The sequence below is a fragment of a genome, unplaced genomic scaffold (assembly GCF_019419815.1).
Source record: "Pyrus x bretschneideri cultivar Hongxiangsu unplaced genomic scaffold, Pyrus_bretschneideri_v1 Contig61, whole genome shotgun sequence".
In the NCBI taxonomy this organism is placed as follows: domain Eukaryota; kingdom Viridiplantae; phylum Streptophyta; class Magnoliopsida; order Rosales; family Rosaceae; genus Pyrus; species Pyrus x bretschneideri.
The window spans coordinates 2430524-2455751 of record NW_025999800.1 but is presented as its reverse complement, the minus strand read 5'-3'; the positions used below and the strand labels follow the sequence as shown (position 1 = coordinate 2455751).

The 25228-nt window shown below is 36.9% G+C and overlaps 1 protein-coding gene and 1 pseudogene across 1 annotated transcript; both read right to left on the bottom strand.

Moving 5' to 3' along the window:
* Nucleotides 1–2806: 2806 nt before the first annotated feature.
* Nucleotides 2807–7290, bottom strand: LOC103941534 (annotated as a pseudogene).
* A 3123-nt stretch (nt 7291–10413) lies between these two features.
* LOC103941536 (vacuolar cation/proton exchanger 2) lies at nt 10414–15816 on the bottom strand. The gene is made up of 12 exons (XM_009351743.3): nt 15586–15816; nt 14731–14997; nt 14366–14433; nt 14251–14279; nt 12955–13151; nt 12623–12835; nt 12187–12321; nt 11879–11995; nt 11744–11797; nt 11450–11566; nt 11120–11213; nt 10414–10781 (listed from the first exon to the last, which is right to left on the bottom strand). Exons 2-12 carry the CDS (start codon nt 14995–14997, stop codon nt 10771–10773), a joined length of 1302 nt encoding a protein of 433 aa, XP_009350018.2. The 5' UTR covers nt 15586–15816; the 3' UTR covers nt 10414–10770.
* Nucleotides 15817–25228: the final 9412 nt, after the last annotated feature.

The window sequence follows — 25228 nt, the reverse complement described above, 5'->3', positions numbered from 1 at the left end:
ATCACGTGTTTAATTGAATTGGTCACATGTATTAAGAAACATGATTCAATTAACTCATATTCGAGGACAATATCAATAAGATTATCCATAAGTAAAACATACACCAAACTTGAATCCAAGAACATGGAAAAATGTTCACAAAGTAAACCAAAGTTACTAGGGTGGATTTGGCCAACAAGGCCATCCATGTCAAAATTCTGCTTTTCCAACTATGTTTGGTAGAGCAAAATTAGTCTCACATATTGACTATTAGAATGGTACTCCTTAACAACATTGGTAGGGGCACAGACAGGTGCATAACCAATGATTTATTTCATCAAGACGGAAGTAGATTCTGCAGGGTTAAGGTTTAGGAATATTATCCCTTATTCTGGAAGTTTTAGGTCTTAGGTGCCAAGGATCACGCTTTGGGCATGATGCCACACCTTAGCAGGCCCTGATTATACCATATGTTGTAAAAATAAACTCCAAATTGGATTGTGAGAGAGTATGCCATTCGGTGTATCCCTGCCAAAGCAGTGCATCACCATTCGATTAGGCTTTAACTGAACTGGGTCGAGCCATTCGGTAGACTCCAGTCAAACCGGGTCCATACGTTTCTCTCACATTTGTGTTAGTAATCAGATCTGAGAATTTGGTAAACTTCCTCTTTCCACACTGCAACTTCAGGGGTGAGTTAGAAACATGAAGGAAGAGAAAAGTATTCTCTGGTCAAAATTTGATCAGATTTATAAACTTCAAAATTGTACTCATTCATGGACGTAATCATGGTGTGCTTCAAACAATGTCTTTCATGATTAAACGGTCCATAGAAGTGAGCCAAAGAGCCATGGAATTCTCATTCATGAGTTATTTCCATTTGTAATGCTTCGGGCACCAGTCTTCAAATGACGATCATGGCGGAGGCTTATTCAGCTCTTTCTTGCCATTGTTGGCTATAATGGTTTCTCAGCTTCTTGATAGTCAAGTAGAGATTCACGTCTTGTACCCACATAAAGTGGTTTCTAATATAAACATCCAAATCAGGGAAATCGAACTTGTGACAGTTTGACAATCCATTGAATTGGAGGGAACAAGATTGTGATTGGTGCTATGGGAATAAATCATCCATAAGCATCAAAGTTAGAACATTTGGGTTCTAAGACATGGTTTTCATGAAGAATTCGGGTTTTCATGGGTGTATTGTTTTACGAAAACTTCGGGTTTCAAAGGCACTAAATTTGAAACTATAGGTTCAATTTAGTTTATGAACGTTTAGTTCATAAAAGAGAGGTTCCTGCAAGAAACACAGAATGCAATATACAATTAAGTGTAGTGGATTTGAGGTTCTTAGGGTACTCAAGTGTGAGAGCTTCGTTACTACGAAAGTATGTCAACGATTCAAAGTATAAAAATAAATTATTGAATCGTTAATGTCCAAACGTGATCTTCAGGTCAATAATTTTGGATTCATTATCAGATTAATGGACTGCATGTCACTTTTAGTTAGCTCAATAGATTGGGACCAAATAGGGTCAATTGTAAAAGCTAAATAATATTAACATACGAGTTAATACTATTTAGAATGCTAGGGTTAATACTATTTAGAATGCTAAAATAATAGCATGTGGGTCGAAAAAATTGCCCCAAAAGATAATTGGGCTCGAGTGGGGTACCTTGAGTAAAAGGCATGGCCCAAAAAATGGCCTCAGGTGTGAACTTCACGTCACGGGGTGAGGGAGTAACCCCAGCCGCAACTGGGTTTCAAGGTTGGGCCTTGGGGATGGCACGGGACAAAGCCCAGTAGATTTTTTGGCCTGTTAATGCACGGGAGCCCAGCCACAGTGGGCTGGCGTCATGCAAGGACCAAACCCATGTATATGGGCTGATACCAGAGCAGGCTATAAGCTTTAGTGCTTATGGGACAGTAGCCCAGCAAGCATGACAACTTGCTGGCATGGGCCGAGAGCAGATGGAGGTTCAAAAAGGAAAGCTGCATGCTTCCTTGATGATTGGGGAGTACGGGCCCGAGACAACCCAACCAGGCCAAAGGCCTGAGGTGTGTATATGCTCACAGCAAAGCTGCAGGCAAGGTCCATGTGGGTGTAGCAAAGCCCCAAGGGTTGCTGCCTAGTTTGTGCCGCAAGGGGTGGTGCCATACCATTCCCAAATTTTTTCGACATATGTAGGGTTTAAGAAACCCTAGAATTGCTTCTAATTTAATTTGATACTTTGACACACATATTCCACATAACAATTTAATTGTGCAATGCATGAAACAAATATATATATATATATATTGACAAATATATGAACATATACAATATATATATATATATATATATCGTAAGGAAAATATAAACATAGGGGGTTCATGCATCATTGGGAATGTTTTCATGCTTCATGGTTGTTTCAAATATCTTACTTTATTTTAAGCGTACTTGATTGGCAGAAAACAACAAAAGCCTTTGAATTTGTAGAAGATCCTTCTCCGAAATTGCATCTTCAATGCATTGTATCACGTTCAACAAAGAAAAAATAAATTGAATCAATAACATGTAGATCAATTCAATAAAATCATAAATTAATCATAATAAGAATGATTAAAATGTAATACTTCCCTGATTGAAGATCAAACTCTCCTGTTAGTGCAACGTCAAGAATGTGCTGATAACGTATTGTAGGCATAATTTACCGAACAATTATGGAGGCCATAGAGAGAGAGAAAGGTGCAACAATAGTAGAAAGAAAGAGAGAGATGTGTAATTGTGGGTGTGTGTTATTCCACCCCATTATGCCTTTATTTATAGTAGTAGGAAAGGTTAATTCCTTACCTTTTCGGATTACAACATTTAATAGGTAATCTAATCCTAATAGGAATATAAGATACATTCACATATCTATTAGGATTTACACAATCATATTCCTATTCCAATAGGATTGCAACAAAAAGAATGTAAAAACTATAAACAGAAAAACGAGTTAGTTACCAAACGAACCCTTAAACTACCAAAAAAAAGAAAGAAAGGAAATTCAAATTACCCAAAAACAGAAATGAGATATTCTACAAAATCATAATTTCATCATTCTTTCTTCAACTCAAGTAATTGGAACCATCTAGCCTGGCCCATACTGCAGTTCTACATTTGAATCATGAGCTCCAGAACCAGAAAATCCTCCCTCTCTAATGTTGAACATTCCAGTCCCAACCCGAATTGGCACACCCATAATTATGCACTCACTCACTCCTTTAACTGTGTTAACTTTCCCATTCACACAGCCATTGAACAGATGATCCACCACCTGTTCGAATGACGCCAATGCAATCACACTCTTCTCCATTTTCTTCGCTCCGAATCGCGTTAGCCCAAACACTTCCCCCATGTATGTTATCACATCCCCAACGCAGATCATGTGCCGGCAGTCTATGTTCATCCGATGTTGTTTCATCGTGCTCTTTATCTCCTCAATGATGCAGACTTGTGCCGCTTCAATCCCAAGCGTCATCTGCACTTCCAGAACGTCATTGTTTGTGGTTCTGCATCCGTCTACTCCTTCAGTCCCCATCACTTTTAGAAGCCCTTTGCCTTCGGCGAACAACTTGTACTTCTTGTGATTGGTTTTCATTTCTTTTTCATTGTTAATCACGACACGCTTGACTGTGTTTATGCCCCTTACTGTGATTGATTGGAGCATGTTCTTCAAGCTGTGAAGGCGAAAATAAAGTTTGCTCCTGTCAGTCTCTGCAGGAAAAACTTCCAATTTTCTGACATCCAAAACCTTAACATTTTCTAACTTCAGTTTGATTCCCCGAATTTGTAAAATCGATTCTTTCACCACATTAGCATCCACAAATAAGTGCGTATCTTGAATCATGGAAATATCGAGCGTGATTGCTATAGACACTGATCTTGCAGTCATTATAATCTGTATACTCTCAGCAATTTGCCCGAGACTTGTTCTCTCAATCTGCCCTGCTACCACCCTTGCAGATTTTTCATTAGTATCACATTCGAGCGCCGCAGTGATGATTGGCATGTGGATGTTCTTCACTGTGTCTAATATTTCCTTGATTCGGGGGACTCCGAGTGTAATGTTCATGCTTTCAACTCCAGCAAAGTGGAAAGTTTTCAGTGTCATCTGCGTCACAGGCTCGCAAATACTTTGAGCTCCGATTATTCTAATTGATGTTCCACCCTCAATTTTCTTCGAATGGTAACGTGAAATGCAAGTATCAAGAAAAACCTCCAACTATCTAGAAGTAACACCCACAATATTTTGCACAATCTTCTCCTTCCAAGCAAGGATTTGATCATCATCAAACATAAATATCTTATGTTTTTTTTATGAATGATTCTACATACTCATCCAAAAATTCTTCCAAAGAAGTTTTGAAACCGACAAAGCACCCGGCTTCAGGAGTCATATCTGGTTCAGAAAGCATTCTTCTCACTATTTCAAACACTTGATCAGGAGACATGTACTCATTTTTGCCGGCAAGACATGTGGCTTTCGCTTTCAGAAACAACCGGGGCAAGTCCAATGGAGCTCAATTTTTTCCTTCCATCACTGCAGGATCCACACCATCATCTCTATAACAGAACTGAAGTATACATCCACTCGCATTTCTCACCGTTTTATCATACTGAACAGACAGATCCTCCATAACTTTGGTCAATCTACGACTCAGGTACCCAGTGTCAGCTGTTTTCACAGCTGTATCCACAATCCTCTCTCGCCCTCTCATTGTATAGAAGAAAAACTCTGTATGACTCAAGCCGCTGTAAAATGAGCTAGCAACAAACCCTTTAGCGGCATGGGTTTTTACACCTCTAGGGAAGTGTGGAAGGCTTCGGTCTATGAACCCATTAGGGGCGCGATAACTACCAACAGATTGCTGGCCAACACAAGCAACCATCTGGCTGATATTGATGGCAGATCCTTTAGAACCACACTGGGACATGATCAAGGGACTATTTCTCCAATGCAGCTTTTGCATACACAACTTTCCGGTTTGATCTCTGATGTTGTTCAATACACTAGTTATCCCCGACTCAAGCGACCATGCTGCATCAGAACTCGGTATAAGTTGGAGCTGCCATTCATTGAACAACTTTATCTGGCCATAACATTTTTCATAGCCTTCCTTAATTATCTTCTCTTTCTCTTCGCGCAAATTGCCACTTGGCTGAACATCACTTATCCCAATTGAGAATCCGTGGTTACCAATCCATTGCGCGCTTAACTTAGCTAAGTGATTCATGCAAGCAGCAGCTGCGTGAGGTTTATAGTCTCTAAGAAGAACAGAGTAAAGTCCATTCTTGTTGCCATTTCCCAATGTAGCCTTCCCAAGTTGCCCGGCTATAAGCACACTGTTACGAAAATAGACAAACCCATCATTCGGGCATATTGCTTCAATTTCTCTCCCATCTTCGGTCTTGGTGGTGTTGTAGGACTTCTCCGTGACAATTAGATTCAGATAGACTCTCAGGTTTGCATTCGGGCGTAGGAGAACACTAAACAATAGCTTTCCTATCCACGGCTCTACTGGCTTAATCACGGCAGGTGTTGGAAGATCAACTGGATCCATGCCACTCCCCATATATGAACACATGAGTGAAAATGATGAACGGTCATAAAATATGTCCTTCCTCGTTATAAGGAAAGAGGATGTCAGAAAATCTTGAGTTGAAGCAACCAAGATCTTCCTATTTTTGGGTGTGCACAAATTGTTTTCCAGCCCTAACAACAAAGCAGCCTCTGCCCGCGCCTCCTCTGTTTGCGGGACATGAATGTTCATCTCATCGCCGTCAAAATCAGCATTATATGGATTGCAAACAGATTCATTAAACCTCAGCGTCCTCCAAGGCATAACCTTAGCCCAATGAGACATGAAAGACATCCTATGCAAGCTTGGTTGTCTGTTGAAAAGAAGAATGTCACCGTCTTCTAGATGGCGTCCAACTATGTCACCGTATTGGAGTCCATCAGCCAGATTTTTACTGATCCTCGTAATCGTCAAGGAGAATTCTTCACCATCACGATGCAAGGATCTGGCACCGGGGTTCTTATGAGGTCTATTACACACACACTTCCTCAACTTCTCAATATTATGACATGTAACCCGTTCGGGGTACGTTAAGATTTGAGCCATTTCAATGGGGACTCCAACTCATTGATTTTTAGATTAGGGTCAGGAGATATAACACTTCTTCCAGTATATTCAACACGTTTCGTAGACAAATTCCCGCGAAAACGCCCTTGCTTCCCCTTGAGCTACTGCACAAAACCTTTCAACGGATTCCCACCTTGCATCGTGAAAGGCACACGAACCTCACTATTTATATACTGCGCAACCTTAACCTGAAGTTCATCCCAACTCCACTTAACCCCGGGGGCATACCCCAGCCTCAAATCAAACAAATTGCGCGTAAGGCACGCATTCGATTAAATGATCTGCTTCAACCTCACCGTAATGTCATTCTCGTTGCTCACTTCTTCCCCAACCAAAACCGAAGGGCGAATCACAATAGGCGGCACCAAAATGTTGGTTATCAAGAGATTCTCCGGCCTAGTAGACAAATAAAGCACCTCACAATCCTCATCACTCATCTCTTTCAACAAAGTGAAAACTTTTGCGAGGTCTAACATAGCTTCCACGCTCAACCCCGCTGCGGAGACTTTAGTCCCCGCCATTGTTTTTCTCAACTCATCCATCACATCTTCAAATTTCGAACGGTCGTGAAGAATGCCGATCATCCCAACCGCCTTCTTCACCGTCCCGTTCACATACCCGCATTTCCAGCACTCCGCCCGCCGATTACCGGCACACAATGCAGTACATTTCTTCACCACAATTTTCATCAGTTCCATTTTTTTCATACGATCCTTTAGATTCCTCATCTTCCTCAAATACTCCACCCGTATTTTGTCCTTCAGTAGAAACCCAGAACAATTCTTGCAGATACACTTCAGGACGTTCATAACCATGCCCAGATACTCAACGTTGTAGACGGGGAGGGCGAGGGCCAAATACCCAAAATGCCCCGGGCACTCGACGTGGTTCCCGCCACAAGTGGCGTAGATTAACCGCTTGCTCGCCGGACCCAGTCGCGGGTCCAGTCAGCCGCCTTCAATGGGTTTCCAACCGGAGTTGTAATACGGGCCAATGTAGATTTGAACTTCCGCCAATTTCATAATCTTCGCCGGGGACATAACGGTAAATTTTAGTTCCGTAACTGTATGGTGCGTATCGGGTTCGATAAAAGGTTGCCTGGTGAAATCTAGGGTTTTGACGTTGGCGGATTTCATCGTGTTGTTTGATCGTAATGGCGGAGGGGTGAAATAACAAAATTGCAGAACGCCATAATTTAAAAATTGTTCAAAAATCGTTAAGAAAATGTTTGATTAGAAAATTTTCACTGGAACAATTAAACCCTAATTTTAACAGAATCATCCCCAATTGATTATTCAATTTTACAGATATAATTAAGAAATTTAGAGATAAAAATCAGAATTTATTGACTGAAATTAAAAATGTAAACAGACGTACCTGGTTGAAACTTGAAAATTTTAAAAATGAAGCTGAGGCCGTAGAAGGAGGCGCTGCCAGAGCTCGAACCCGAGACCTCCGAAAATGTTGCTGAGAAACGATATGCCCAACACGCCACCCGCGGGAGTTTTATCGTTTGCGCATGTCAATGATATTTATTCAATATGAGTGGAATGGGCCTAATTGGCCCTTTTTTTGTAATAGTTTGGTTAGTCGCAGCCCATTTCCTCTTTTTGTTTTTGAGAGGAGATAATATCTTGGTTAGGTTACTTTTCTGGATTTCGGTTTAATTGTCTAATTAAAACTGATTTTATTTCTTGTTTTTAAGTTAATCTTGTATCTCGTTCATCTATAAATACTTCGTTATAGAGAAAAATATAAGACCATTCTCCAATAATTTGTTTAACTTTACATGATTAGAAAAGGAAACTACATTCTTGAACGTATATGGAAGTTGATTTGTATGATATTTGTTTATCAGATATTATAATCTACTTGTATTGTCATCTAGATAATTCAATCTGTACTGCCTAACTTACATGAAAAAGATTTATTGTCACATGATATCTCTTTTCTGATAATGCATTGTCATGTGTAAGTTTTTTTCTGCATGACAATGTATTATGAGATCAAGATGTCAGATGGCGGTGAAACCGTTTCATGTAATATTTAAAATGATTTTTGACCGCACAATGTAGATGAACTGATATAATTCACAAATCCCTAAAATCCTCACAAATAGAATATGACTAGAATCCGGATTCTTCTACGAGTGGCTCTCTTTCTGATGTGCAGTTCCTCCCTTCCGGGTACCCCCAATGACTTGCACTGATGTTAATCACAAAATTAATACCATTAATTTTGATTAGTAACAAGCTGATTAACATAAGTACACAAGCTACAAAGTTTTCATACCAAGTTTATTCATAAAATGATGAATTATCATATTTACATCTCTTAACACCTTATTTGTTGTTAATAAATAAAGTTCAAAAGTGAGTCTAGATAAATGATAAGCTGTCACATCATTCATGCACAATGAATAATATAACACTGGTGAGTAGTGCATTACTTTGGACATGTACATCGATCCGACAATTATTGTTTAATTTTGAAGGAGATTCTAAATTCTAATCTCATAAACAAAAGGAACTAATACCCTTTTGATAGAAGGGTGGGGTTTCTCCTTGTATAGCTCAAAAGTTATCAATATGTGGGACTAATGCTTAACGGATTTAAATTACTTCCAATGACCCAGTGAAATACTTTGGAAGAATACTTTGGTTTTCTCAGTATCAACAATTTGTCCATCCAACGTGCCCAAGTTTTTAACGCTTCCTGATAGGCAACAAGACGATCCATGTCATGATATAAGGTCTTTCTATCTTGAACAAAATCCCACCTCCATGACATGCAAACAAAAGCTTACCCTACCATATGGCCCTAATATTTCTCATTCACATAAATAAGTGCTCTGTCGCTAAAGTTATACGATTTAAATCACTAAGAGCGTCTCCAAATAAGATGTCAAATTGTCCAAATCAGTAATAACAGTAACAAAAGAAAGCATTAATGTTTTTCAACTGGGAAACCAAATTTGATGTGGCATGACATGGATTGACATATCTCCCCCTTGCTGCCAAATTTGACAGAACCTTCATATTTTCTTAGTTAATTATTAAATGCTTTTTATTAATTTTCTTTATTAGTTTAAAGCATTATTCTTTTGTTTCTTTTCATTCCCAATGCAAAGAAAATACATATGAATTATTATATTATGTTTAAAATTTGACATATCAGTTAGAGAACAAAAGTTTAAAAAATGCCATAGTGCCACGTAAGCCTTCACATTTAAATTTTAGGTTCAAAATTTGACATCTTCTTTGGAGAATGTCTAAAAGCAAGATCATATCTCACTGAAAAGGATTATTTTCTTGAGCATCCTAGAGATTCCGTGATCGTGACCGTTCATCGTACATCGTGCATTCAAAAATCATTTCAAAATTTAAAATTTTAAAATTAAATATAAATAGTATCTAACGAAAACTGACCACACGATCACGATCACAGGATTCCTAAGATCCCCAGGAAAAGAATCCGGCTAGGATCCTTTTCCATATCTCACGGTTGTTTCCTTCCAGTGTGGAGCTGCCAATGCCACATGTTGAAGAGAGTTGTCCAACCAATCATTCGTAAGAAACTTTTCACAAAAATATGATCTTACATATTTTAGTAGAATCCGATTTCACAATAATTATATTTAAAGAGTTGTTCAAGTCAATCAATCCTATAAAAAATTTCTCCTAGTTCGAGTTTGAGTTGCACCACCTACCGATAAAGCTGTGAAATCTTTCCTAGCACAACTCTTTATGATACATCCATTTATTAAAAACAATGGTTTTTTTAAGGGAAAAAATAAGTTGTCCCAGTTAAAACATGAAGGAAAAATTAGGAATTCGCATAGAATTGTTGAATTTTTGCATTATTCGAAGTGAACAAGCAGAAGAGGAGTCGATTGCTGGTATTTTTTTATGAAATTCCTTTGTTCTAAGAGATTTACAATATAATATGAATTACTGAAAAGAAAATTCAAACTTAAGTGAGAGAAAATAAATTGTTTTAATTAACTTGGTTTTCAAACTCTCAACTCTGTTAATTATACTCTATGAGTTCAGAATTTTCTTTTTAAGAGTTGATTCGACACTTGCTAATGAGCAGCGTGCTAGCCTTCTTGCATCCAAATCATTAGCATGCTAGCCTTCTTGCATCCAAATTCAATTTTTTCTTCGTAGATTCGAGTGGTTTAAATCTCTCTTCGTCAATAACAAAACTATCTTGAAAAAGACGGATTAGACTCAAAATTATTCAGAGAGGACACAAAAGAGAGAAAATCAAATAGGGATAGAAGGAATACCTAATATCAAGGAACAAAATTTGTGAAAAGCTATAGCAAAAGTGAAAAACAAGGGGTTACAGCTGAATGCTCATGCCTTTGAAGAGAATCAAACTGCTCTGTTATACAAAGCTGAACAAGTTTCCAAACTTTTGATGCTCTGGGAGATCACATGGATTTTCCATTACATGATCAAGAACAAAAAATAAAACAAATTGAACGGATCACATGGCTTGATGATTCGTGGAAGGGTAGCTTCCTATATATCTCCTAATGCCTTTTTGCACGAAGAATCGCAGATACTACGTAGACTGTTACATGCTATGCCGCCACTCCAATGGTTAGTTTAACTACCATCTGCAACGAATCCCAAAAACAGATACTTGAGAACAAATATGTTAATCGAAAATCGAGTCAATAATGTAACTGATGTGCTAGTCAATCAGTTTCGATTTCAGCAAGGAATTTATCCTACAAGACAACTAGGAAAAGCAGATACAATAACAGAAAAAGCACTCAGCATGTCTTTTAACCGTGTACTTTCACATATACTGGCTGATATCGCTTGTGTGTGCTACGTATTCAGGAAAGAACAATACAATAAAAAGGCCCATAATGCCCTTGAATAAAGATGACTTTTCCCGGGTAAGAACGCTTGAGAAAATGTATAACTCAGTAAGTTTCTTGTGACTCACCTTCTGAAGGATCGACGTGTACAAAAAAACTGGCTGCAACTATGAGATAGCACAGAATAAGCATCAAGCCTTTAAAATAGTTTGACGTCCCTTCCTACAAAGATAAAGGCAGTGAATCTCACATCGAGCAAAATTGAATGTAAACAAAAAACAGCAACTAAGAAACACTTAGTCATATCGTACAGTTGAACAGAAACAAAATAAAAGGCATCACAATTCATCTCGGATTATGTAATAGGAAGACTGGATGGGGACCAAATGAGTTCTTGGTTAAATTTAGAGAAACTCTTAACGGTTAAAAGGAAGACAAACAAGGAAATGATCACAAACCTGCAACATAAATGCCACGACTAACACTGTAATAAAAAGTGTGGCAGTCTCGAACAGTTGAAAATTCAAGTCCATTGGCTGTCCCATGATCCACCCCACAACTACGCAGAAGGGTATCTACAATTGTCAAGAACACAAATTGTTAGCCTATTTTCCGTTCTGAAATGTAATCAACTCAAGAGAAACTATAACAAGCAAGTCCAACAGAGGTTTGCGACGGTTCATAGACATTCTATCATATGACAAAGTTCTGTAGAGAGAGAGAACTCATTAGCTAGCTATTCAAGTCCTTACCACAAACATGGATATTTGTGTAGATGATCCAATTGCAACTCCAAGTGTGATATCCTGCAGAAAAATTAATTCCATCAATAAAATAAACGGAATCTATAAATTGAGGCTTACAAATCTTCGATTCAAAGCACTCACAAGCTTGTCCTTCATGGCAAACATGATAGCACTTGCATGCTCTGCAGCATTTCCTACAATTGGTAGTAGTATAACACTGATAAATGCCACAGGCATGTTGAATGAGTCAGATGCTCCCTGGAGAAACAGTAAATACATTAACTTATCAAATAGTTACACAAACCGAGGCCAAATTACCAGTAAAACAAGAATGAAAAATGTGCGTCACAATCACACACAGAAAATGGAAGTGCAAAAGGTCAGCACAATAGCAGCTCAGAAACTATGCACCCGGAGCACAGTGGAATAGTATATGAAGCAAGTGTTACCTGGATAGCATCAACAAGGTATCCAGACAAAACGGACACCCAGACAGTTAAAACAGCAAGCCAGCCAATTGCTTCCCAATGAGTTATCTCGGGAGCCTCTTCCTCATCGGATTCATCTTCATCCCTGACTCCTTCCTGAAACAGTTTCCAAAGAGAAATTAAACAACTGAATGGATATTTTCAATAGAAAACTGAAGGAACTAGTAAACGCTCTTCTTTATGGAAAATAAAATCATAATAAAATTGATAAGAAGATAATTCCCTTAAATATGAAAAATTTTCATATAAAATACCGAAGCTCATTCAAGATTTAAAAAATGCCAAAAACTCATCATTTTGATAAACTTCAGCAACTAACAGAGCAATGCACCATGGTCAAAATAGAAAAACAATGACATTCTAGATCCTTTGAAAAACTTAAGCAAACTTGACTAACCTCCTCAATGGGATTATAAAGATTACGATGACTTCTAAGTTGAAAGAAGAGGTAACTTGTATATGCCACTAGCATTACACAGCTGCTAAATCTTGAAAGAGACAACTCTGACTTCCCAAAGTGGATCTCTGAGTGCGTAAAATGAAGCACAGCTGGAAACATTAACCCCATGACAGCCATCAACAGCAATCCAGAATTCACAAGGGCGGCAGACTGTTGCAAAAGTAGCCACATTCGGATGTAAATGTCATGACATCAAGAGGAACAGCGTCAAAGAGCTCACAGAGCAGAAAATTTCAGGGTCCAAGGCTCAACAAAATTTGAAGATCTACCTTGTTGAAAACCTGAATTTTTTGGTAATGAATGATTCCACCAGTGAAGAAGGCACATCCAAGCACTAAGAGCATGTTGGACAAGATTGATCCCAATAATGACTGCTGAACAACCCTTATCATTCCGTTCTTTAATGCATATATTGATATAATCATTTCCGTTGCATTTCCAAATGTGGCATTTAACAGACCCCCAACTACAATCCAACAACGAGCTCACTTGAGAAAAAACCAAAAACAGACGCACAAAGGTATAAGATTTTTTGAATCAGTGATTCAATAAGTAGGTTAACAAAGTTCCTACTTTGAAAACAAGTGGAACTACCTATTCCCTTTCATAACCAACGAAAAGAAGTGTATCAAGTGACACTACAAAGAACAGGTTACCGGCACTGGGAATCTGTGATAATTTATTAAGATTATCCGAATCACTATTTATAACAACTAAAACATCTTTCAGGATGTCCAGTAAACACTCTAGTAAGCTGACGTTATAATCAATTAATGGCACAGAAACTTCATTAGAGTAATTGATATGATCGAAGTCCCATAGAAAAACAGTTTACTTCGTACAAGCCATTCAACCAGACACATGACCATAGAGACTAACTAGTAAACAGGTAGGAACAGAGAACCAAATGATGCTGCTACAACAACAACAACAACAACAAAGCCTTATCCCACTCAGTGGGGTCAGCAGACTGATGCTGTTAGGGGATTTAAATCCCATAATGTTATGATCTAGTAAATTAAACACAGAGAGAAATGCATGTTCAAAATTCCAATGACCAGCAAAAGATAGCTTGCATAGTTTACCAAGAACCAACTGTTTTAGTTCCTATACAGTCTGAATCTAATCAATGAGATGCACAAATTATTCTAGGGAAGAAGTTAATTTATTGAGGATGACTAAAAAATCTTAAAATATACTTCTCAATTATCAGGTGATTCAAGGGAAAATATACTACTATTAAAAAAACCCATATTATCATCCACTAAAGTATACTATTGATCATGACCATTGATCAAATAATATTGTGTCTAAATGTATGGCCCCAGTTGACAGCCCTAGCAACATTTTGTGTCAACAGAACAGTACTTTATTGCAGCAGCAGAGCCAGGAATCTAAACTAGGATGGTGGCAGCCTCAGAAAATTTAGTTCATCAAAGTAACATATATTCGGACAAAATTCTTCGAAATCCTAATCCAGTTAGCGATATAAATATCACTAAAAAAATTTATGAAAATGATACAAAAATTCAGGCTACCATCACTTGGCAGGGTAAAAATTATACCTGTTGGTCCTGTGTAAAAAGCAAGTTGCCTGCACCACAACAATGAAAAACTCAAGAATTAGCCTTAGACAAAGTTAAGGGAACTTAATGCAATCCAAAACAAGCTAGCACTTACTCAGTCGCATATCCTATACGCTCTGCTAAAGGTACGATGCCCACTAAGCTGAAGAAGAAGACCCATCCCTAACGTATACAAAGTAACTGTCAATGGATTAGGAGTGAAGTCAATTTAAACTATTGAAAGGATGTGCGAAAAAGAAACCATGTTGGAACACCTTGCCATATAAGATAAGGCTACATGACAAGGTTGTAATGTCAAGTTCCAAAAGAAAATAAAGACATGGAAACCGCTAATTCTTGATTAGTTGCCAGTAGCTAAGACTATTCTCTTCTGCACTTCCCTGCTTACTAAACTCTACTACATTCTTCTCCTAACTAAATGAAACGAATTTTAAAGATGAATTAGAGATGTATACATACATGCTTTCCAGTAATATAATGTAGCAAGATTGCCAATGGACCAAAGGGTAGCAACACATTGATCTTTGCTTTAAATAAGACTATATAAATACTTCTCGGAACTCTTATCCACATATGTCTTGAAATCCATGAGTTCGCCAAATCTGCCCGTGACTGCAAATGAATCATCTCAAAGTCCAAGGCCTCTACTTTACTGGTGGCTACTGATGAGCTAAAAGGGATTTCTTCATCAGACTCAAGGTCTGTCTTTCCATCTATGGAAACCATCTGCAAGTACGAATTACCAACCAATTAAGAAGAGGGCAGAACACGGAAACGTGATTACACCAAAGCACGGAACTTTACTCACAAAAAATAGAAGCTACATTTACCCATTTGGTTAAGTAACTTGGAGGACAACAATGTACACCAAGTTAAAAATTAGCCCAAAATCAGTAAATGTAGGGTGACTACATTAGAGAACAATCCCAAAAAGGAAGAAACTTCATTGGTTTTCCCCAAAACTGCTGATTATATTTTCATATTTTCCACCTTTTCATCTTTTAAGAGCTATGGGATGCAATCTGTAAGTAACTAAATGACTACATTTAAACAACCCAGTTTTCTTCACTGCAATCACATACCAAATAAAGCTCAGTAAAATTAATTAGGCAGTGTTTGGAGGTTGAAATGAATGAAGAATCAGAACCGATGGCATGGAGTGCAAGCCATCTACTTACAGATCAGCCAGAACATCAAATGGCACCAACCCACTAGAAAAGAAATCATTTTTACTAACAAATACAGCAAAACAAACAGAACATATCAATTAAAAACGATTAAATTTATAGATTCTGAGAGAAACAACTGTATTACCTCAAACCCAGAAGCAAAAATGGAGTGGATTTGAGCAAATGGATCAACTTCTCCTCAGTCTTTGCCTCCTTCAGAGAGAGAGAGAACGTTTGTGTGAAAATGGAGCCCAGTACTTTGGGTCTGTGAAAAGAAGAAGAGAGATGGAGTCAAGAGTGGAGGAGGAGATGGCGTTGGATGCCAGAACCCGGCAAAGGAATTTAAGACAAAACGAGACTTATTATACATTTAAAAGGAAGGTTCTGAGAAAATTCAAAATAGAGAGGCCTCATGATTCAAGGTTTGACTTCTTAATTGTTTTCCAATCATTGAATGTTCTTCATTTATGTCCCTCTCCCATCACCTACTAATAAAAAAAATTTGAAAAGTTTGAGTTTTAACGATAAAGATAAAATAAAGGGTAAAGTGAATAGTATCAAAATTGACTTTTTAGTATAAAAATGTGATTTTTCGTTAAAATAACCAGTACTGGAAATTTTTCGTTAAAATTTTCTTAGATATATTCTTGTTTATTATTATGTTCATATATTTACTTCTTAAGAGTTATATATGTGTTACAAGTTTGGACCAAAATAGTACGTGCAACATGTTGATCCAATGTTGAAAACATACAAAGAATATAATAATCTCGAGAAATTTACTTTAAAATTTTATTCTGCACTCATTTTTATCAAGAATGTGCAAAGTGTAGACTGACGTATAAGAACATCTTCAATCACGCTCTTTATTTTTTAGCTAAGAGTAGAAAGCTAGAAGCTCCTTCAAAAATGTATACTCTAATCATACTTTTTAGGATTAAGTACCTAAAAGTAAAACCTCATAACCTCTTAGTGTAATTTTATATTGGTCTAAACTTTTTAAAACTTTTCAAAGAAGTACTTGATCAACTGAAAATGTCACATCCGTTAAGTGCATATGTGGCAACATTAGATCTCACTTATTTGATTATTTGGACATTAAAATAATAATAAAAATAATTCAAAAAAACATGAAGATGAAAAAATAAAAATAAATAAACAAATTCACGAATAAGATGGAAAATAAAAATGAAGATCCGGAAATCTCCTAACAAAGAATATGGTTAAGAATTCAGATAGGGTTTTAAAGAGCTTATTATTGCTCATGTGAATTTTTCATTAGCCGATTTTCGGCTGGTGAAGCGTTCAGTTCTTCTTTTTGGGTAACGAAGATGGTGGTGGCCAAAAAAGAAATTTATGAACTGAATGTTTATATAACACACTCACACAAATATGACATTAATCGTGTAGTAGACGTAAACTGCATTACTAAAACAAATGAACTCACTTTTAAGCAACTGAAAACATTAAATTTTCATTCCCATAATTTTACTTAGTTTAATTAAAATATCGCTTGTATATATATAGTATGTGAATAATCATTTAAGCTATGATATAAGGTTACTTTTTTAATTTCAAGAATTTAGTATTTGGAGATTTTTATATTAGAAGGGTAAGAAGTCTATTTAATTAAACTTGTATGCAAAACCAACAATCCTACACGAAATTTGTGCTTTCGTATTTTATTTACTTTATTTTCTTGCAAGGGTGACTTCAGGTAGGATTACTTTATTAATTTAATCATCAGGCTCATATGTATAAGTGATCTAATTATGGGTGACTTCGGATAGCTCTTGCTGCTTAGTTGAAGTTGCAGATATTCTATATAGGTTATTCCAATGTATTTGGGAGGTTGGCCTTGTTTATTTAATGGTATTCACTTTGGTATTTCTAAATATTGGTCATGAAAAACATGTTTGAGTGAGATATTAGTCATGATATAAAGTTGTTACTATTAGACTTTCAGTCATAGTTGTTAATTGTTATTATCCACATTTTAGTTATAACTGATATTGTGACTAATAGAGCTTTAGTTATAGAAGGTTGTTACTAAGATTTTCAGTCATGTGGACTGGTTGTGACTAAAATGCTTATAAGTCACTAAGGATTGCCGTTACTAAGATTTTTAGTCGTGAAGAGTGAGTGTTACTAAAAGGATGTTGTGATTAAAAATGAAGATTTGGTTTTATTTTTTAATAACAGGAGATGTGATAATACATTTTTAGTTAGTCACTGTGTTCTTTTTTTTTTTTTTTTAATGACTAAATCAATGAGTCATGGGGTTTTCAATCACAACCTAGTTACAAAAGTTTTTCGTGACTAAATGTTTTACTCACAACATTTTGTACTTGTAGTCGCTATCTTTGTTATGACTGAAAGCCTGAATTTTTGTAGTGGGATCTGCTTCGTCATTAATGGGGTCTTTGTTGAACACATATGCAGAAGGAATAGCGCAAGCGGGGGATTCAGCAAGCGATTTGATGCTTGTAACTTTCGAGGTCTCCATCGTTGTTTGAGTGGCCACTGCATCCATTGTTTCCTTTTTATAGAGCACTGAGTGAGAAGCTGGTGCATGTGTATCTTCATACAACATGTGGATTCAGTTTTTTTTTTTGTTCCAACAAACCTGCAGGCTGCAGCTTAACAAAATTATCATTGATTAAATTAATATACTGCACAACATATGAATAATCTTTTGTCCCAGCCCATCTTAATAAAAAAATTCATGCATGGCTATCACAGGCGCACGAAGAAGAATGTTAGACTGTAAGATATGTAGAGAAACGAAAATTAAGGGGAGAAGAAAGAGATTTAGAGAGAATCAATGAAAAACAGAATACCAAATCTTAATTCAAACGTTTTGCTTCTAATGCATACTTATTCAAAAGATTAAGTATGATTAGCTACCTAACTTTTTAGAGTGATTTTAAATTAGTCTCAACCTTTTAAAAGGTTCTAAATATTTGCCTAACGTTTTATAAATTAGACATCCATTAGGTCGTCAATATTAAGTGATGAATTTACCAACATTAAGTGATGATTTTTCTAGCATTAAATGATGAGGTGGACAAATACTAAAGTTGGTCCCTATTAATCGTAGTCTTTGGAGCTTTAATTCTCCAAATCGACTCTTTTTAGTCAAGTTAAGCCGTAAATTTGCTTAATTAAGTTGTGTTCATTTGGAAATTCAAAACTCCAAGATGACTTGAGAGTAAAAACCCGCTTTAATAACTGTTCATATCATCGCTTAACGCGACTGAACTTAACAGATGTCCACTTTTCAAAGCATTAGGTAGTTATTTGGAAAGTTCTAAAAGATTAGGATCAATTCGGAATTACCCCTAACAAGTTCTGTAGTCATCTGGACTTAACCCAAATATGTCTACTTAAATGAAGTGTTGCAACTTTTGACTCTTCATGAATAGTCACATGTTTTCCAAAGAGGTATGTTACATTCTATAAATAGGGAAGCCCCTATAATCACTAGATAACTTTTCATTTGTTTACGTAATCATACATAAAGTGCATTAAATATTAGAGAGTCTCATTGAGTCCATATGAGAGAGTTTTCAACACAATTATGGTTCATGGAGCCTTGTGATTTGGAGTGCGACTATTACAAGGATGTGGTCGTTGTATCTTGGGAGACATGCGCCGATCAACTATGAGCACCGTAGTGGAGCGTAAACTTGTCTTATCCAACACTTGCCTCGACCGTATTTTCTAAGTTTTTCTAATCCATTATATCATATTCATTTAACATTGGTTACTCATATATACGCATTATTATGATATATAATTGCATGAATGATTTCTTGATTTTTTATGTGATTTATTATAGCAATTTGACCTAATTTTTCCAACAATCTTAAGACAAGTTTTTAGTTTAATTTGCTATAATGTTATGGGAAATGGTTTTCTCATTTTGGTCTGATCATTTTCCATGCAAATAGAACTTGGTTTGGTTATGTTTCATATTAGATGCACTAAAACAAGGATGCACATAATATTCGTGCACCATTTTCTATGTGTGAAATGTTCGATTTTATATTATGAAGTCTGGGAAATCATTCACGTGGGGTTCCATATCTGTGATTTGCATAATGTCTATATAATTGATGAAATGACTCACATATTCATAGAAGATAGTGTGTCTACACGTATTTGTTTAAATTTTATTTGTATATTTTTATGGATATGTTAAATAATATGTTAAATAACTCATGCATTTGTGTGACAACCTATCTCGAAATTTACCTTCGATGGCGTGGAATGACGATTTTGCCCTTGAACGTTAGTTGGTGTTTTGGGTGATTTGTTTTCTTTTGTTTTGGGTTGGCTGCCATCAAGACACACACACACACACCTAAACCAACTGATGGACCCTCACTCTCTCTTCTCCTTCTCGGATTTTTCTGTAAATTTCGTACAAGTCGTACAGACAACCTTTGATTCAGCCATTTTCTGCACAGATTGAGACCTTGAAGGTGGATTTCATGTTCCTTGCAAGCTCCTGAGTACATCCATACCATTTTTAGAACTTGAAACCCTTAAAAACCTAAGAACCCAAGATCCCAATTCGAGGTACTGTTCATGCATACGTAAATACGAAGGTTTTAGAGGATTCTAAGGTTATAGTGAGCTTTAAGACACTTTCACGAAGCTCGGATAAGCATTTTGGAAGAAATTAGACGTCAGGAAACTCAAGAATAGTGAGTTACAAAGATGACCGGAATATCGTGATTTTTCCAGCGATATTCCATCGTTTTTGGGGCTTCAAACAGGTAAGGGAATATTCTACTCGTTGTGAGCTTCAATTTGATACTGATTTCATGAAATTTGGATGAAAAACGATTGAGATATAAAGGTTTTAAGTTTTTCCTAGTTTCCGGCAACGGCGACAGAGTCTGGCGACTAGCCGGAGAAGAAAGGGGAATATTCTGTTAATCTTAACGGAATATTCATAACGGCAGTTAACAGCGTCAGATTAGCTTTAACGGAATATGCTTGCTTTTGGACGGAATATTCCTAACGGCGTTAACCACCGCCGTTAGTGTGCTAGGCACGTGCCTGCGCATGGGTGGCGCGTGTGGCCGTGACTTGGCTGGAGTGTGGCCGGGTGTGAGTGGTCAGAAAATTATTTTAAAAATATGGGGAAGTTCGTGAGGTTGAGTAGATCAGGTTGGTATATTCAAACACCCCATTTGAGCAATGTAGGATAAGTTATTACCTAGTTTTGGGTTATGTGCTTTAAATTGATGTTTATATAGTTGTTTCGTATATAGGTGAGACCTATCCTGAGGACAAGCGCAGTCACTCGAGGCTAGGGGGCCTATGACCCTTCCATATACCAATGAGTGGGTCTTTTCCTTTTATCGTATATATATATATATATATATATATATATATATATATATATATATATATATATATGACTGATAATTCCACAAACGTTTACAAAATTGAATTTCATATAATTTCTGTTAATGCTTTGGAGGACTAGTGTGAACTATGAATGGCTTGATCCCTGTTTAGGGTACGTAGGCAGTCTAACGAGACGTTAGATGCAACCATACAATAAATGAGACTAAATAATTGAGACAATAGCCTTGCTTGTGGAATTGAGCAGTGTGAGGGAGATTGGTGAAAAATGTGAGATTTAACCTTAGGTTTTGGTATAACTAGTGTTGGTCATAAATTAAGATGTGAAGAATCAAGAAATTGAGGTAAGGAAAGGTAAGTAGTGATAGTTAATTTAATTAGTGTCTATTTGAACTTATCACTGATGATTATTCTCGAAAGTAAATAGTTAGGGAGTGGGATGTTACAGTTATGCATTTCATGCCATTTGTGTATATGTTTATATATCTGGTAATATTATATATATTTGGAAGCACTACGAAATGTTTGGGTTTAGATTGTATCATGGCATATTCATACATATATTACCTGAATCTAATTATTGTGAATGCTTTGAAGTGCCAAATGATGTTGAGAATGCTCACGTAAGATTCAGGTATGTACACTTTGATGGTAATGATGGTAGTGAGTACGATTGTATTGAGATATGTTAGAGCTCATAAACCTGCACCTCGATGTTAGTGCTCTCGCCCGTGGCCAAGCCTTAGCCTTTACGTGATCGTTCACCTCTCGCACCACACGCTCACCTTGGATCCAAGGTAGGTGCCAGCCCGTCGTAGAGACCATTTTAGTTGGTTCCGACTCGTAGGTGACTTGCGATACTTCGCACAACCTTCATGTGATCGTAGCACTTGAGCGTATTTATTTACACCCAGCCTGTCGTACATACCACTTTAGGTGGTTCCGACTCGTGTGCAGGATTTGGTAGATGAGCTATTGGCTAGCATATTATTGAGCTATTGGCTAACATATTATTGAGCTATGGGCTAGCATGTTGATGAGTTATTGGCTAACATGTTATTGAGCTATTGACCAACATTGATTGATGAGATACGAATAAGTCGTACAGGTCACGATAGGTGACTCTGACTTATGTGTTAGTATTGATTGATGTGATATGTGTACAGTTGTATAGGTCACTATAGGTGATTTTGATTTGCATGCTAGTATGGTTTATCAAGCACGTGATTATTTGTATTGCTACTGAGATGCTGGATAGTGGTATATTTCCAGGTTTACTATTAGTATACTTTTGATTTCATACTCTTACGTAGTATGATTTGTTAGAAACTATACAAGTCTTACGGCGAGGAGTTACTGCCTTTGATAATGGAAAATGATTTTGAAAATCCTTGTTTCAATCACTCGCTCACATTTTCTATTTATGCATCCCTCCAAGTACTAGCAGCAGAGTTTCCGTATTGACGAGGATTTGTGGCACTTCCTGTACAGGTGGCTTCTTTTGATGGTATAATCATTATCTTACCTTACTGTACTATACCTATGCTCTGTATCACGCATGAAATGGGTTCAGACCCGCTCACTGCGCACTCGTGTACTTAGGCAATTTAAGATTTTAATGTATTCACATTTTATACATTATCACACTTTATGGCTTCCTCACATTCCTAGTGTCGGCCAGCACGTCTCGATTTGGGGTCCTAATGGATATTCCGGGTCGGCATATGTTAATTTGGGCCCTGGTTGACACTTTCTAGTAAGTCATATACATCGTGTTCACACCTTTCTGTGAATACAGTCTCGTGTTCCTTATTGGCAAGCTAATAGATGCAAGGATTTGAAAGATGGAACTGAAGAGATCCTTGGTCCTGCCTGAAGTCAATCTCTCTTTCGAATGGAAAATGACGAAATTTCCAAGATTGGATCTAGAGGACATGACTGACGTCTTTTAAATTTGGCAGAAAGACATGATCACTTTGCATGGATCATTTGGTCCTTTTTCAGGCTTCAACTATTCGATTACAAAGATGGTGTTGTTTGGGAAGAGCTCTGTTGTTTTAGAGTTCTGTGAACATCCATTAAAGCAAGCAAGGCAATTAAATAATGCAATGATGCATTCCTTACGAACATCCATTTTGTTTCTGAAATGAAAATTAAGTCGTTTTGTTTTGCATGTGTGTTACTCTAGATCATAGTGCCATCATTTGGCTTTGTTATTTGAGTAGATGCACGTATCTCTTGGTGAAAAGCCATCATGTGATGTTCGTTGCAGAAATTGCAAAGACTTCCACAAATGCGGTGCTTCATGCATATTACTGTTTCATGTAAGATGATTACAGTGATCACCATTTGGTGGTTGATAGTTATCACAAGGTGATGACTTGGCCAATATTACAGGCATATGCAACTCTTGGTAAAAATGTTAAGAGCGTGCGAAGGGCATAGTTTTCACTGTTAAATGCCCACAAGGAAAGAAGCAGAGATTGCATCTTTATTATAGACATTGTATCCCGCAAAGGGAAGTAAGGTAATGACAACTACTTCTGAGAAGGGAAGTACATGGGAGAATAATGTTTTGACTTCGAGGTGTGACAACTGAAATGGTGTTGTCATTGATCAAAGGAGGTCTTAGCCATGCGAACTCGATAAATTTATAGGTTAAAGGCAAAGTGACAAGACATATTTCTCCGAAAAGGCTATAGTGATACTTTAGGCCATAACAAGTGAAGATAGATAAAAACAAAATATCTTCATTGATTCCTACTTCTAAGTATGATGAATGAGTAATTGATAGCATTAAAAAGCAACCACAATGTGAGGGAATTGTGGGGGTAGTTTAGCTATTTTTGAGAAATGGAATATACTTAAAAAGAATGTAAAAGTAATTTGCTTCTAGAAAAAGATAACAACTATCTCTTATAATTGAAGTTTTAAGGTATTGAAAGGTTGGAAATCTTCTAGCAAATACCTTAAATGTGGGGGGATGTACCCAAGAATTAACAAATTACTTTGTAAGTCCTAGCATATGTTTTGAAGGACTTAACGTTGGAAAATAACTACTCTCAAATGAAATATAATTTCATAAATGGAAGTGCGCACCATAAGTGATAGTCATCAATCTAGTGGATCCAATTAATTAAAGGTTTGACTAGATAGTAAGTTGTATCATCGAGGGAAATGGGTTAAAAGCCTACGTGTTAAGAATCGCCATAATGGCAACCCAACCTAGCTGACTGGAGATCCCATCATCCCAAAATCTAGGTTCAAATGGACAATCGAATTGTGGATGATTCAATGGGAGCACTGCTGAGATAGTCTCCTACCCATGTCCTATGATAGAACAGTGTTATCTGCAACGTATTTAGGATAAGCTTTGCTTTTAATGATTCCTATACTTGAAAATAACAAGTGGGGTATTGCAGGATACTCTTAATGGGAAGTCACCTATCTTGAGTGAGGAATGGGGTCATTCCTGTGAGAATTTTTTGAAGGGCTTAGTTCTCTAAAAGCACTCATGAGAAACCAAGAATTGTTCAGGGCCAAAATGAACACTACCGAGCAGCCACGGGGTGTCTGGAAGGGTATTGTGTGATTACTATTGTCTTGGTTTACACAAACGGTTGAGCAGTTCAAGACATCGCGTTCACTGATTAGCCAAGTAAATCCAATAGTAATTCACTATGGAGGGTTCAAAGCCAAAAGCCACATATCCCGATGCGGTACTTTTCCTACTGAATTCTCTCTTTAGTATCTGCATTGTCATTTGCATGGTATTGAGTCAAGTTCCATTCATGTGAGGGATTGTTGGAAAATTTAATAATATTATTATTATATTAAATTTATGAATTGAATAGAAATTGGAAGTATAGCCTTTTGGTAGATATGTCTACTTAAATGAGGTATTGCAACTTTTGACTCTTCATGAATAGTCATATGTTTTCCAAAGAGGTATCTCACATTCTATAAATAGGGAAGCCCCTATAATCACTTAGTAACTTTTCAATTGTTTACATAATCATACATAGAGTGCACTAAATATTAGAGAGTCTCATTGAATCCATATGAGATAGTTTTCAACACAATTGTGGTTCATGGAGCCTTATGATTTGGAGTGCTACTATTACAAGAACATGGTCGTTGTATCTTGGAAGACGTGCACTGATCAACCATGAGCACCGTAGTGGGGTGTAAACTTGTCTTAAGGACAAAGTGTCCAACACTTGCCTCGACCGTATTTTCTAAGTTTTTCTAATCCATTATATCATATTCGTTTAACATTGGTTACTCATGTGTACGCATTATTGTGATATAAAATTGCATGAATTATTTCTTGATTTTCTATGTGATTTATTATAGCAATTAGACCTAATTTTTCCAACATTAGTTTTATGAATAGAAAACTAATT